General features: G+C 42.6%; 1 protein-coding gene across 2 annotated transcripts in view; it reads right to left on the reverse strand.

Annotated features, from left to right (window-relative positions):
* Window positions 1-16,013, reverse strand: part of LOC108752906 (storkhead-box protein 2) — an 81,499-nt gene that overhangs the window by 38,018 nt on the left and 27,468 nt on the right. For both annotated transcript variants that reach the window (XM_018494099.1, XM_018494100.1), the window contains exon 2: window positions 1,261-1,512. In XM_018494099.1, coding sequence (XP_018349601.1) covers window positions 1,261-1,461 — 201 coding nt within the window. In that variant the 5' untranslated portion in view covers window positions 1,462-1,512. The remainder of the gene's footprint in view (window positions 1-1,260; window positions 1,513-16,013) is intronic.

Here is a 16,013-nt window from a genome sequence, read left to right on the forward strand (position 1 = left end):
TTACTTCACACTCAATTTATTCCGCAGGGTTTTTTTTAACAAAAATGTTGAAACTCATTTAATTTTCAATCAACTTAAGAAAATTTTTCCCTCTTAAATTTAACTAGAAAGCATTAAAAATTCTCAGTTTCGGATACTTCAAAAATAGGTCATCCCTAAGAGTATAAAAAAAAACGCTATTCCAGCATATTCAATGGTTCAGCACCTTTACTGTCATCGTTATCGACGTTCCTTATTATTAACTCTGGAAGCAAGAGTCTCGCTCGTTGATTTTTCTGCAAGGGTGCTTCTCCGCCGAGCACGCACTCGTTGAAAAGTGAGAGCACTTCGTTATTGCGGACAGTCACGTCCTAACTTTATTTTGTCACGAATAATCTTCACTTTTATTTTCTGATTATTCCGAAAATTCCCAAAAACACGACAAAGGTGTATTGATTTTTCTGATTGAACTACGTCTTGTAAATTATTGTAACAATTATTATATATTCATTATTATTTCAATTAATTTATTATTTTGTCATTTATTTACTTACCAATTATTAATTTTCTATTCTTATCTCACATAATGGGAATAAAAAAAAAAAATTCGTAACACCGCTTATTACCGGTGCACTTTCCTCTCTCGTCATTGGCTACATATCGGCACGAGCATTAATGCGGATTTTCCCGACCAGACAGTAGACCGCTGTTGAATATTCAGCGGTTATATGTTACGCATTGGTGGCGATAAATTCGAGACAAGCTGCATTACGACGCGCACGGCGCCGTCGTCATCGTTCAGCGGCGCATCTCTCGTTTCGCCGCCGTTTATTTCATCCGTGGAAGAAATTCTGGACGTAAAACGCGAAATTTATTATCGAAGGGTCGGATGACGTCGGCGCGAGAACGTCGGCCGCGAGAACGAGCTTCCGCCGTTTAACCTGCCGCTCCTCGATTATGCTGACTTTTGCGAAATTGCTCGTAATTCACATTGTCTCATTGTGGCATAACGGTGCGGGCAATCAACATTCGCTTTACCGTAAAGGACCCGCGCGCCACGGGTCAACAAGAAGAAGGAACAAAGAGAACACGAAGAGTCGAGTCGCAACGTCTCCCAACATTGTCGCTGTTCCGTTGAACTTTTCCGGCGCCAGCGAGCAAAAAGAGCGCACAATGCTGTTTATCGGAAGATCAAAAGCGCGCCATTGTCGACGCGAAAATTCAACGCGACGAAAACACATATCGATGACGTAAAAATATAACGCGAAAAATATAACTAACCTGAAACAGATTGTAGCCCTTATCGTACATCCACATTTCGTCGGCTGGATGTTCCTTTGGACTTTCCCGTTGACCGGCGTTTGCAACGTGAGGAGGTGATCCTCGAATCAGCTGTATCGCCAGGGACCTCTGCAGAAGCAAGAGGCATCGGGAGGGCCCGGGGCCTCCAGGGCCCGTTCCATCTCCTAAGATCGAGGCCATTGTGAGGGCCCACCTAACGATATCGATAATAGGGCGGTGGCATCACGAAATCTGTAATAAGAAAACAAAGTATATTCAGCAATTTGACCTGGACAAATAAACTGTTTCGATTAATCAATACGTTAAATCATTAAAAGTGATCGGCGTAAATAATAAATATTTGTATAAACAATTCCCAATTAATTCTGTCTCAAAACAGGATCGATCGATAATCTTTTTACTGATTATACGAATATAATAAATTGAAGAAAGTGAGAAATTAATCCTTACATTAAACGGAAGAATGAAATGAGAGACGTCAGTACGATTTGTTCCATAAAGTTGCATAAAAAGGCGCCTGGACGATTTTGCACGAAGTTACGTAACCGAAAACTGCAGACACGCTTGATAGCGGAGGACTGCGAATGACCTGCAATTTTACGCAACGGAGACCTCCGTCTCTCATCTGCCGTGCTGTCTTACGTCCAATTATTCTTATCGTCGTACCATGGAGAGAGATAAAGTGGCGGCGAGTTCATCGCACTATGTATTATACGAGTTCACGAAAGTTACAGACGACGCGAGAGACTGCGCGAAATCTCTACACGCGTTTGTCCGTGACACATACAGCTGCTTTATTGAACGTGCTTTGCAGACTAACTCCGCTCGCAGGATATACATAAAGAATCTAGGATCAGTGGTTCTCGACTCATGCAGATTTACGTTCAGTCCAGATAAACCAAACGCGAATTACCAAACCGTGTCTTATCAAAAGTTCACTGATATTGGCCTCTATTCAATGTAAAAAAAATTATTTTTTTAATTACATTTTACGCTATCAATATATTACACTACTATATATTGTATTTATTGATTTCTATTTTTAATTTTAGAAAATAATACAATACAAGCTAGATTTTTCTAAAAAAAATTATAATTCGTATTAGATCAACGGGAATAAATTAATTAAGAGAGAAATAATAATCTCTTCGCTTTTCACAAAGCGGATCTTAGTGCTTAAGTATGTCAGTAGGTACATTGTATACAAATTCACATTGAAATACTTAAGTACTGAGATACTCTTTGACTGAAAATAGGAGAAATGATTTCTCTCAATTGATTTTTTTGAAACTCGCATTTGACGATATGCAAAGATAGTTGAGAGATTCTGCGTGGTTGCTCTTCGTCTTCTAAAGGCCAGAAAGCAACGTCACGTATTCCTATATTGTATCAACATTTCCCACCTCGGACGCCTAATTGATTTAGCCTAGCCGCCCATAGCTAGGCCGAAGGGTGAAACCCTTACTCGCGAAAATCCACTCATGGCACCACAGCCATGAGAGACGGAACGCCGGGTAATAAGAAAAAGGGATGGCCGTCATCGCCCTGCTCATTGTCGCAGCTCTTTCTCTGGAATCGAGCCAGAGGCGCAAGATAGCTTCGTCGATTCGACGGTCCGTAAATTCGATCTGACCTTAATTACCAGACGGCTCCCCGAGCGGCCAAATGTATCGCAGTACATTTCCGGATAAGAAAGAGATGTGGCAGATGAACTTTGACATACGAGTTAAATTATTTGTTTGTTTAAAACAAAACGCAAATATATTTTTAAGACCAGTGTTCATAGTCTGTTTCTGATTTTAAGACTTAAATAACGCTTGACTTAAGATGCTAATACGGCTCTGTGATTGACTTATAACATTTTAAGACCATATTTAAGAGTCTTAAATGCAAGAACTGGCTATTAAAATCGGCTATTAAAAGACTACATGATCTCTCAACCTATTTTTAAAGGAAAGTAATAAAAATGTGTAGAAAATCAAATATAGGATCAGAGATTAGATAAATTAGATTTAATTATTTAATCAGAGATTAGATAAATTAGATTTAATTATTTAATCAGGTATACAAAATATGTATTAAACATATTGCGGCTTAGTTAATACATATCGATACTGTCTTATGTCCCGTTTATCTGTTTTCCGATAGCGATGAACATTGAATCGATTTATTGGAAAGTCCCGCGTGCTTAATAGTAGCTAAAGTTCACTTCCTGACGTCGATAGATGTTTGATAACGCGGATAAGATACTACGTGATGCGTGACGAGCGTACGGGACACGCCGGTGTACCGCAACTATCGCATTATTTTTTAATCGGAACATAATTGGATAGTTAGTGGTACACGATCTTCTGTGTATCGGGTAATAAACGACATTGAATAATTCCCTGTGAAATGGCGACTTTTAGCTCTCACGCGATCACGGCGCGCTGATGATATCCTGCAAAAATATATATAGCGAACGAAAGTAAAAGATGCACGTAGATAGGGAGGAGAATAAGATTTAATAGCGCAAATTTCTCGCGTTGTTCGTTCGCGTTGTCTGTCGTGCCATCCGCTCTTTGACGCACTTTTATCCCCTGTATCTCGGCGTATCTCATTCTCACCGACATACAATGGAGCAATTTTCGCAATGTACTTGGCAAATAGTTTTTATCCTATCTGCTTATCTAGAGAAGGTCGGCGATTGATCTCGATGTCAAAGAAATTGTTTCAAAATGAAACGTATTATAATTGAAGAATGAGGGGGAAGGAAGGAAGGAAGGAAGGAAGGATCCTTTGCGTTTCGCCGAGTCGTCGTAGACCTCCTTCGTGCCGCGAATCGAAGCTCGATTTCACCTTGTACCAGTTCGTCGGGCGGAAGGTGTTCGACCGTGTTCCGCATCACGGAAAAAGGACTTCCTGCCGTATATATGACTCACTCGCCGCGCGCATCGTCGATCGCGACGGACTCTCATTAATGTCTCTCGCCAATTGTGGCCGCAACCGCGACGTAGCACCGATGCACCCCTGAACCTGAACCCCGGTTCGCCGTGGGATCCCCGATTCGACGTGGCACCGACAACACTAATTACCGCTCGCTCGTTCAATTTTCCCGTCCGCGCTTTTCCCAAAGCGCTTCTTTTCCGCTGGGAAGCGGAATGTCTTCTCTTTGATTCCTCATAGCGCGCGAGTCACGAGCGACCCGGATTCCCCGATCTCGTCTATTATAATCGTAATTATAGTAATCGCGGCCGTCGATCGATTCGCCGCCAACCGGCAAGGCGGCAACGTCTCGTCGGAAATAGGAAGAATGCTATATCTATCGTTAACACGGCTACTCTCCTTGCGGTCAATCCACGGCTCGATTCCCCAACTCTCGATCCCCGATCGCTCGTAGAGACAAGATAATTTCCTGCGAGATTAACACGTTTACAGAAACATACAAATCGCCACGCGGTGAAACGACGTACGGATACCGTAACTTAATTACGCGCCGTCCCGTAACTCTTATAAGTTACAAGTAGGATTACACGTCCGGATAAAACCAAACGATAACTGCGCAGACACGTTGAAGTGTTGAAGATACGATGTAATACATTCCGATCTCGCCCCATTTAATCGGCACCTTTTCTAACCTAGAAATGCTTCATTTATAATCCTCTCCAAATGGATATCGCTTTATATTTTTTAAAGCGCTTTTTATTTATACATACACTCGAATCAAGTTCCGGATTGCTTTTTATGCTGAAATAGCCGCGCTATTAATTTTCTGCTAGACGGCTCGTCCGACAATTTGTCGAATCGCAAAATCTCATCGATAAATTTCTCCGCCGTCTTTCTCCGAAATTCTTTCGCACTCCTTTTTCTTTCGCTTCGTTATACATATGGTACTTGTCGATCGAGGAATATAGCTAGGCCCCGTAGGGGGTTGTTAAGAAAACAAACTTTCATATCCAATGAGCAAATTCATTCCTCGCGTGGCGGGCTCGTTCTGCGATCCTTTGATGTATCGTCGACCTTCTCGACGGCGAAGACCAACCGGGACACGCCGGACCTCAGAGTGTCTAGAAAGTACTTCTCGCGCGGACCATTCTCGTAAAACGTGTAACGGGAACGATCAAACAACGTCTCGGCCTAATGGAAGTCCAAATAAAGACAAATCTACGTCCGCGCCGTCGTCGATCCCGCTGGAGATGGCCATTGAGAGCTTAAAGCGAGAAACGAGCGGGTTATCAATGACTACATCGGCTCGCCTTCAAGTCCCAAAGTATGATGAATTCTTACGTCAGTCTGTCGATGAGAACATAAATAGAAAGTTCCGAACGGCTGTCATCTCATGTTTGACGTTGTGAAAATTCCGTGCAGATATACGATTAACGTGTCTGTACGAATTTCTTCTTTAATTGCGATAACTGACAGTGTTATCAACATTAATATTTCCAAGTACGGGAGCAATTACTGTGAGAGAAAACGGGAGTGAATCGTCTTATCTCTAAGCGCGAGAGAATTATCTAGCGAAAAAAAGCGGAGATTCATCGAGCTATGTACCCGACGACGCGCCTTTCGGTGATTCGGGGGAAAAAAAAAGTTGCGTGACTCTCGCTTGGCACGGCCGACATAGCTCGACGTAATAGGATACATCGAGAAAACTCAAGACGCGAAATTACCACACATACCGAGTTTCCATTTAGGAATCACATAATTGTATCCTCCGGACTCTCGGCTTAATTAGCGTTACGCAGAGAGTTCTATCGGTTAGACCTGTCGCATTAGCATTATATGCGCTGGATTATTGCATACTGAGCGACCATTGGTACCCACATCCGAATCGCGTGCATCTGTTTTGTAATTCGCTTTAAGCCGATACGAGATGTAAAGTCCCGTAGACGGGATAAATAACATTAGCTAGTAGGAATAATAATATTGATATCGAAATACGAGATTTCGAATGTATAAAAGTCGAAAGTATAAAATATAAATAATATTAACGGTAAAGCTAATAATAATTTCAACGTAAGTATTAAACACTCAGTAAATTCTCCGGAAGTGGAAACTCGCTTCAACGAGTAAACATTAATAGCCAGTCTTGAAAAAGGAGTGACTCAGTTTTCAATCTTTAAGAGTGCGAATTTCACTCTTCAGATTCACCCCTGAAGGGGTTTTAGAGTGTTGATTGAATCTTTATAAAGCGAAACTATATAGAACTGTATAGAGGGAAACAGAGGGACGGCTCTGCTTCCTCGTGGCATATATTATACGATACCTACCGAGGAGGTCAAGCCGTTGAGAGTATACGTAGAGTATATATTCTAACATACCCAGCGGCGTATCCCGGAAACCCGGTTCTCACGCCTCCACCTCCGGGACGTCGCGGCGGAATGTGGAAAAAGCGGAGAATGCACGCTGTATGCGTCGTGTATAAAAAATAGCTACGGATATATAGTATACCCAGGTGAACGTGATCGCGGTCTTCGTTTTACGTTTCGCAAGATAGGCTCTCACGTATGCTTCGGAGGTATTGACAGGGGATCACCGAAGGCTACCATGGTGTATCCCAGGGTATTCCCTTCTCGTAATGACAAGCAACGGTAAAGCGCGGATAACATGGGCGACGCCACGCGGTGTGCCTTAAAGGATGTCAATTGTGAGCGCGCGGATAATGCGCCGTACGTGAGCATTATTGAAATAACGACGACAGGGAGAAAGGCCGGTCGTCGACGGCCGGTGTGTGTGTCGGTCAGCCAGTTCCGATCGGGAACCCTGGAGAACATCGGTACCGATGTATCACCGCGGTGAAGAATCAAACGATTGCTCAACGACGCGCGGGCTACCGCGTCTCGCGAAAATCGTTCTCCCAGGGAAGCACGCACACGTCGGAACAAGGAGCACGTGGGAGTGCGATTTCAGATATCCGAGTCGCTGAAATCGTCGACATTATCCCAGATCGCTGGCACGTGCGCTACTAGAAAGTTTTCAAACGTAGATACTACACATGCATGCGCTCCCTGCGGAAATATGGCGCAAAGAAGACGCGTAAGTTTACACTGGAAAAAGAGTCGGATTGTATATCCATTAGAATTCTCAAAATGGATAAATTCAATTCAGAATTCTCTGGCTGAATCTATTATAATTCCAGTTGAATTAGAATTTTCATTGATATGATCAGAGTCTTCTGATTTGTCATTTTTTTAATCAGAAATTGTTCGCAATGTGTATCGATACTTGATGTTTAATTGATAACTAATTAACAATATTTTTACTGCAAACCCTTAATCTTTTTATTTTTATAGTATATATATATAAGAAGAATATTTTCGTGAGAGAAAAGAATTATGCACTAGTGGGGGGTAAATCGAATAGTCGTTGACATATTTCCGACATCAATTTCCGAGTTCGATTTTACGAAAAATTTTCACACATTTTATACTCTGGAAACTGAAACGCGAATTTTGGAATCCTATTTCCATGGCGACGCATTTGGAACGTTTCCAGGGCACGTATGGAATTGTTTGGAATGGATTCCGATCAGAATTATTCTCTTTTACTTAGAAAAATACAATAGAAATTTAGGGGAACTGAACGATTTCGCTTGCAATCCATTCCGAGCAACATAGTTTCACAATACGTGCGCAGGATGTGTGCTATGGAATTATTTAGAATGGATTTCGATCTCTAGATTGTATTTTCTGTAGGAAAACCAGAATAATTCCGATCGGAATCCATGCAGTTCTGTGATACGTTTATAGCTCTAAAATAAATTATTCAATAAAGGCACTCTAAACGTCGTTTCTAATTAACAAAAAACGTTCGGATAATAATGACGATGTATTATTCTCCGCGAAGTGGGAAATTCATTGCGGAAAGCAGATTTCGTAACGTACTAATGAGCAACAAGCGTAAATCGAGAGACGTGGCAAGGATACATAGCGGCTGCTCGAGTAAAAGATGTCAACCGCACTCGAGTGTGACTGCCGGTCCGCGACGAAGGTGGTTCAACCTGGCAGGATAAATTATACCGGACGTAAGGACGGCCGGAGTCCTTGGCGAGGTGATGGCGTAATTTTTCGCGGTTAAAGAATCACGGGCGAATTATTGCCGCGCCGCGAGATCGCGATAATAACCCGTTAATAGAATACGCCGCTGTAGAGCGCAGCACGAAGGCATCATCATGAAAATAAAAGTTACGGACTTTCGAAGCTGATGTGCGTGGTGTTCCACTTACGGTAGATATTGAGAAAACGCTATTTTCTCGATATGGATAACTTCTCTATATACAAATATATATATATATGTGTGTGTGTGTGTGTGTACAATTATTTTAAAAAGAAATCGCGTATGATGGAAACAGTCTGCGTGATATTAAAATTTTTTTCCTTATTGTGCGATGTAAAATATACAAATACTTATACGTGCGATCTTACTCATCTCAAGCCGTAATAGGTTTCGCGTGTATGCACTAAACAATTTTACGTTCGCGCGAACACGCGCTATTCACGCGCGTGCAAGCAAGTAACGGCAATACGTATAATTCGCGTCGTAACATAATTCAGAGCAGCATTTAACGCCCCGTTGTAATAGATAAGACGGTTTAATTCGTTGAATAGCCGGTATCGTAATTGCGAAATATCGATACGCGAGACTTTCACGCGAACAGTGGTCTTTAAGTAGTGCATACACGACAGTTTCGTGCTTTCCTGTCGCTTTAATAAGATCACGCCATTGCGCATTTATTACATCAAGCGCGAAATTAGGCGCGCCGATGCGTTGCTAAAAAAAATCAACACGTCTGTTAAATGAAAAATATATGTATATACTTATTGAACCATCACGAAGAATTTGAGTTACATATAGATTTAAAAGGCGATATATATATATATATATATATATATATATACTTTAAAAATAATTAATTACGATATTTGTTTAATAATAGCTCGATGGTTAATTTGATTTACCCTGCTCATATGAATATGTGTGTGTGTATGTGTGTGTGTGTGTGTGTCGAAATGAGAGCTTCTGTTAATTAATTTAAACATAGGAGAAAGCGAGAGTCGGAATGAAATCGTAATTTCGTGTAATAATTTGTCCGAAAGTATCAAGTACACTCGCTGCAGGAACTTTCCACCGAATCCCTCGAAGAAGCAGCGACCATTTCCGATTAGGTTGATACCCCAAGGCGTAAAATTACTTTGCGAGACTACCGGAAGTACGATACGGTAAGGAAACGATCGCCATATTGGGGCGAATCGTAACCGATCGTTAACCAACGTCGGTTTAATAAGAGATATTCAGCGACGAAGAAAGCCGTATGTTTTTGTAAGAGTGACTTTTATGGAGATAAATCAATGCGGGAAATCTTTAAAAGAGTCGCGCGGAGATCGCGCAAGGACGCGTACTCGCGTGCATTATTAACGCGATAGAAGCGCGCACGTACGTAATTACGCGTTATCGTTCCCAACGCTTCTCTTCCTACTTATAAGGGAAACTAATGACGACCCGGCGGTGCACGGTTAATTGTTGGCACGTGGATCATTATCAGCTATTCGTACGTCGCACGCACACTTATTGTCACGCAGTATATCATATAGTCAGAGAATTCTCGGAATATTCGTTGCTGCATTGTAAACTAAACTCGGTTTCGAAAGTCCGTTTTAAGGAATTCGAGGTCAAAGCCTAACGAACTTTAATTAACTGAACTTTAATTACTGGACTAATTACTGGAAAAAAAAATATATACTATATATATCAAAAGAGCGATTAGAAAAGACCAAACAAATTGACGTAAATTAGGTAACTTTCGGTTGCAAGCTGTCGTTATGAGAGAGAAATCGATCGTTAACTCTCCTTCATAGAGGAAATCCTGCATCACTATAGTAGTATTAATTCTACCCGATAAAGATCGACAATGTATTGTATAATAAACAGCCCCTTTTAGCGTTAACGTATGCACGATACGGTATGACAATCCATACAGAAGTCACTCGTTTTCACTTTCCATCGACCTCGAGGTTGTACGAACGTATGCCCACTCACGCGGGCACACTCGCCAACACAGAGAAGCGTCAATACCGGAGTACGTACGTACGCGGCCATTATTCTCGTTATTTGCCGTCAAGCCGATCAGGCAGCGACAGATCGAGTCGAAAGTCTATTTTTCCGCGGTCGCTCGAGGAGAGGAAAGTGCGATCGTAGGAGGAAAACAGTTTAACCATAGCCGCAAAACTCTATGTGCGTTTGTATGTGTTTTCTATACTGCTCGTATATAAAAAAAGCAACCGTCAGAAATACCGAAGGTGCTTATAGTGCGAATAAAATGCCATCATTTTGATGATGCGCGAATAGAAAGAAATATTATCGGAGAAAAGGAGATTGGGTAATTTATATTGTAATTTTTTATTTTATTTTCAATCTCGACGAGTTTTACAAATCATTAACCCAGTTTTCGATCTGGACAAACAAAAGCTTTACTGTTCAATTTTATCCTTACTTTTGCTCTCAAATTTCAACGTCTATCAAATGACATTTCAGTTAAAAAAAAAAAAAAAACTATTCGATAATATAATACAGCTGTTGAAAAGTCACTTTGAAATTTTTCACGTCTTTTAAAAGTCGAGAACAGTAAAAAAAAAAGGCTTAGGCTGGACGAAAAAGATTCAGGATATAGATCAATAAATATTAACGAGTCAATAAATATTAATTTTTCTCAAAGACGCGCCTCGCGTCCGTAACAGAAAACGCCGTTGATTTTTGCCGAAAATCGAATTATTGGGACTGCACCGTTTCTTCTCCACGAAGAAACGCGCACTCAGTAGTCGACCTAGTAGTTGTTTTTGGAAAGGAAAGTCGTAAGAGGAAATCGATCCGTCGATCGACGAGCGTTGCAAAACGAGCAATGTGTATCTTTGTTATACGCGCCGGTCCGGCGCGATCATTAATATCTCGCTGCTCTCCAGACTCGAGATATCGGGCGGCGACTAGGCCAATTACCGTTATAGCGCAAACACTGTTGCCGCCGTTAGAAAATGATTTATCGCGGATTGTTCTCGGCGGGGGATTTATTGGAGCAAGTCGCCGAGCTTATTGAAAATCTCCTGCGGGATTGCACGGTACGAAACCGCTTTGCGCGCTCGTGCGCCCCCCGAGCTTATTCGATTTCTGCCGTGGAACACTATCGGTGTCTTTGAAGAAAACACGAATCGATTAGCCGCGTACGTATACGTGCCGTTACAGCGCCACGTCTGATTTATCAAAACGTTTATTCTCTCCGTTTAGAGATTTTCTGGAGCGGATCCGTGACGGTCCGACGATAACTGCGGCATCGATGATAACGTCGATCGCGATGAATCGATATCTCAAACTTGCGTACATTTTTGTCGCCGTAATCTTCGGGCGTACGCACGCACGTTTTCGAAATTTATGAATTAAGTCCCCATTTACGAATTAAGTCAAGACTCCTAATCATGCGGATCAATCTAAAACCCGTCGTAGGACACGTTGGAGGCTACAAAGGAAGACTGCATTGGAACTTGACCAATCAGATAATTTTAATTTTAATCTATTATCTCGTTCTGATTGACTGAATTCTAATTTGCAATTCTTAATATCCAATGCGTAGTGTGATGTACGAGTTTAAATGGATTTATCCAAATGAATGTCGTCCGACGCGCGTTAATCTTGGAAATTCATCCGAGACGCGAAATTAGTTTACACGCGGCTAATGTCGAGCGCGTATTCATTTCTTGTCATAAACTCGCGTATTTATTGCTGGTTTGTGAACATTTACGGGTTTTAGGTGCTCTGACGAAACTCGTTTAACTAGCGTTAATAAATTACTTTATTCAATCGCCGTGCACCTAATCTCAGCGTTAATACGAGCGCTCAATACTGGCGATCGTACGGCGAGGCATTAGCTCTCAATTTTATTGTAACGGACAAAGTAAATGCACCACCACACGTAAGGCACCTGTAAACTCTCGCACGCGCGCCACCCGATATGCGATATATTAATTAATTAGCGAATAATTCCATGCGACGTAATAATTGTACGCCTGAAATTATCATATTTTATCGTTGCTCGGCAGAACGTTCGATCTTACGAGCGTGATAAGTCTCGCGAGGCGAGAATGCTAAATGCTTAGCGATAAATTTCGCAGCGGTATACCCCCGCGTGCGGAAAATTAAGCGCTATTTGTTCAATCGGGCGCCGATCGATCAAATCGTTGCGTATACGCACCGTAAATTCGTGTTACATCGTCGCCGATGCCGCGTCGTCGTCGATCAACAATAAATGAGCGTGATTAATCGCGCGCACATTGTATCCTGGGTCACCGTGAGTGACGCACTGCCGTGGAAAAAGAGAGAGAGAGAGAGAGAGAAAGAAAAAAGTTCCATTCCATTAATTTTCCACGTTCCGTTAAGTCTTCACTCTCTAAGCGCGACGCGGCCGACGAGGAGTCCGGCAAATAAAATGCGAAACACGCGAGGTTTCTTGGTTCAAATCACTCTTCCTTTTCTTTTCTCTCTCAACGTAGACCTCTCATTTCCTCTCCAAGCTACGTGAAAAACCATCACCGAGAGCCTTGTTTTTAAACGCGAGCTAATTACGGAGTGCATCGGAGCACGATCGTAATGTCCCCCCCCCCCTCCCCAACCGCGAGTCGTCTTCGCGCCTTATTTTTACCGAACAATCGGTTAAATATCGTCACGATCGTGACATTGTCCCCGTAATTCGATACCCCGATCCGTTCGCGTGATGTAACGGCCAGTTACACGGCCGTTAGTCTAGCGTAACGTCATCGTGAACACGCAGAAACGATGCTCGCCTTTTTTTTTTTACCTCGCGGAGATTACTCGTTATATGGATTAGGGGGAGGAGCCAACGGGGTAATTTTTGTGCTTCCCGAGCACGCAATTTATAAATATATTACCGTTCGAACGTACCGAATGAAAAAGTCGTTTCTCATTTATTTATTAAGAGGCGATGCTTTTCTTCTTACTCGTGTGTTGTTCTAAACGCAAAATCTGGGTCTTCTCCGCTTCCTTATAACGTTAATATAAATCTCGCCCCAAGGCTTCGCCAACAGCTTCGGGGCGTATATACGGTGCTTTTATAAATCTCGCGAAACGTCTTGCTCGAGAAACGAGGGAGGAAACCCCCGTAAGAGAACGAGGCGAAAAGCGGAAGAGGGATGAAAAGCTTAGGACCCTCTTTAAGGGCGCGGCTGCTCATGGCCGTACTGATCACGATTAGCGTCCCTGGTCGTCCGACTGTGAATCAGATCCCACAGATTTCTACGATTCGAGTCAGCTAATCTGGTTCGTTACAGCTCGCATTCACGACTCGCGAAGGACGAATCCGAGCGACGTGAAAGATCAAATAGAGCTTCGTGTGGAAAGGCATATCCGTCTGATAATTTGGATGATCCCTCTTACCGAAAGTGCTCGTCAGGATGATTTCAAATATCTTAGCCATGCTTATAAAAAAAATGGTCGGATCTAGACGTGTATTAATCTGTCATATTATTCACTCGGTTCAAGTGCTTCTCGAATTGGACATTATGAATCGTTAAAAGCACGTAGCGATTTATCAAGGCGCGATGACAGCGATTATTAGCTACTTCGCGGGAATGGTGGGAATATAATCGGCAAAACGATTAACTTATCGGCGATAATGACGGTTCGAATAATTCGACGGCGGTAAATCGAATTGACGTTTCCATTCGAAGGATTGTTTCATTTAACATGCACTCTCGTAATTATTGCCTGGCCGGTCATCGTCGAAGAAAAGAAGGAACGAGGTAAGAGACGATCGTAAATCGTGCCGCGAGGAGAACGATCGTAAAATCCGCCGCAAAAATCTATGCGCGTGGATGATGCACTTACGGCCGGGGAAAAAAGTGCAGATGTTCCCGGAAGTAGTGAGGGCCAGGGGAAGACGTGGTGCAACCACGGCTTGAAAGACAGGGATTCTGAAGGAGGATACGCGCGCATGGATATTACATCGCTCTAGGCTTCGGGTGTGGTCGATCATAGGATAATATGTCGTGAGAAGTTGAGTAAGACGGACTAACAGGGAAGATGTTTCCGTTTAACGCGCGCGTAGCAACGTGAAAAGTGGTCGTACGCAATTGCATACATTGTCGATCGCGATCGGTCGACCGGATGTGAGCCGCCGGTCAATAAGCGTCTCTCTATGAAAAAAAAAAAAAAAAATCAAAGTAATTTATATATATAGATGTTAAAAAATAAATTTAATCTGTGTGTAGCAAAACTGAATCGTATATAAATACATATTGAACGATATGTATCGATCCCTTAAAGGGAAGTAAGGATCAGATATAATTAAATCATAGACAATTTTCTAGATAATTTTTATAGATTAAATGGTAGAAAGTAGAGATTAAATTGTGAACGATTTTGCGAGGATAGGCATTATTGAATCGGAGATTTACGAGATATATCCCGTCCCCATACGCTCCCAGGGATCGATATATCAATGAAAATATTTTAACGGTTGATAGCGTGGTTGGTACGACGACGTTTAACCCTCTCGCTGCCGAAGACAGCTGTAGGCGCTAGGAAGACTCCTTTCCTACATAACTTAAAGGCGACTATAGTCGCCCGAGTGGAACTGACATTTCCTCGAGGCATTCGCCCGAGCCGACAGTTAAAGGTTTCCACTCGTGCGATTTACACGCGCGATACTTGTACGCACGTTGCCGGAAATTACGTTTCACGCCGGGAAATAATTCTCTTTCAATTACGCCTGATCTTCCATTTTAATTCCGTCCTAACTTAAACGCACATCTTCTTACTTCTTCTCTTCCCTTTAAAGAAATAAAAATATCCACCTCCCCAGCTACATACACTCCCACAAAAATTCGAGTTTCTATTTGAAATAAATACGTATTTCGACGTAACAGATTTCGTGGTTATAACGTGGTAACGAATCGTCGACGTAAATGTATTATAGTATCACAGTCAATTTCGCACCGCTCGCGCATCGCGATGATTCCAAAATACAATAGGACTCGTAGAATCCGCAGTTAACCGTATACCGCCGACAATCTCGCCGCTAATCTTCGGTGCCGGAGAGGCTCTCGTCGGCGAGCAACGCCGAGTCCGAAAGGGAATTCCGGAGGAGGATGTATACGGAACGTACGCGCGTGCGATTCCACGACGGATTTTCGCTGGAGGGATCGGGTGTGGTCGATCGTAGGATAATGCTCGCGAGGATACGAGGGAGGAGAGATATAAGAGAGGGAAGAACCACGGTTCCTCTTCTCGCGAGATCGATGCCTAAAGGCGAGACGCGCGGTCCTCCTCTTCCTCCTCCACCCATCTAACTATCCATGTACATGCGGTATATACGTGCGCGTAGAAGGCGGCAGCTATCTTCAAAGAGGAACTTCTCTTTCCTAGGAATTTTTCTCGGCTTTAGCCAAGGCGGTTTCCTCTCTCCCTCTCTGTTCCGCGGACTCTGGATCCGCCTCCGCCGTGTACAGGGTGTTCGAATAGTCGTCGATGCGTACGACCGATTGCGCAAGCAGTGGCAGGATAATGGCCCATTCAAAGCCGTATCCTTTTTATTCGACGTAGGAGAGATTATTAATTAAATTAATGGAGTATTCGACAGGCAGACACTGACAACCGGCCAATCGCTTGTAATAAATTCATTTCATTTTTTTATATAATAAAATGTACTCCCTCTCTCTCTCTCTCTCTCTCTCTCTCTCTCTCTCTCTCTCTCT

Source organism: Trachymyrmex septentrionalis, unplaced genomic scaffold, assembly GCF_001594115.1.
Source record: "Trachymyrmex septentrionalis isolate Tsep2-gDNA-1 unplaced genomic scaffold, Tsep1.0 scaffold62, whole genome shotgun sequence".
NCBI lineage: Eukaryota > Metazoa > Arthropoda > Insecta > Hymenoptera > Formicidae > Trachymyrmex > Trachymyrmex septentrionalis.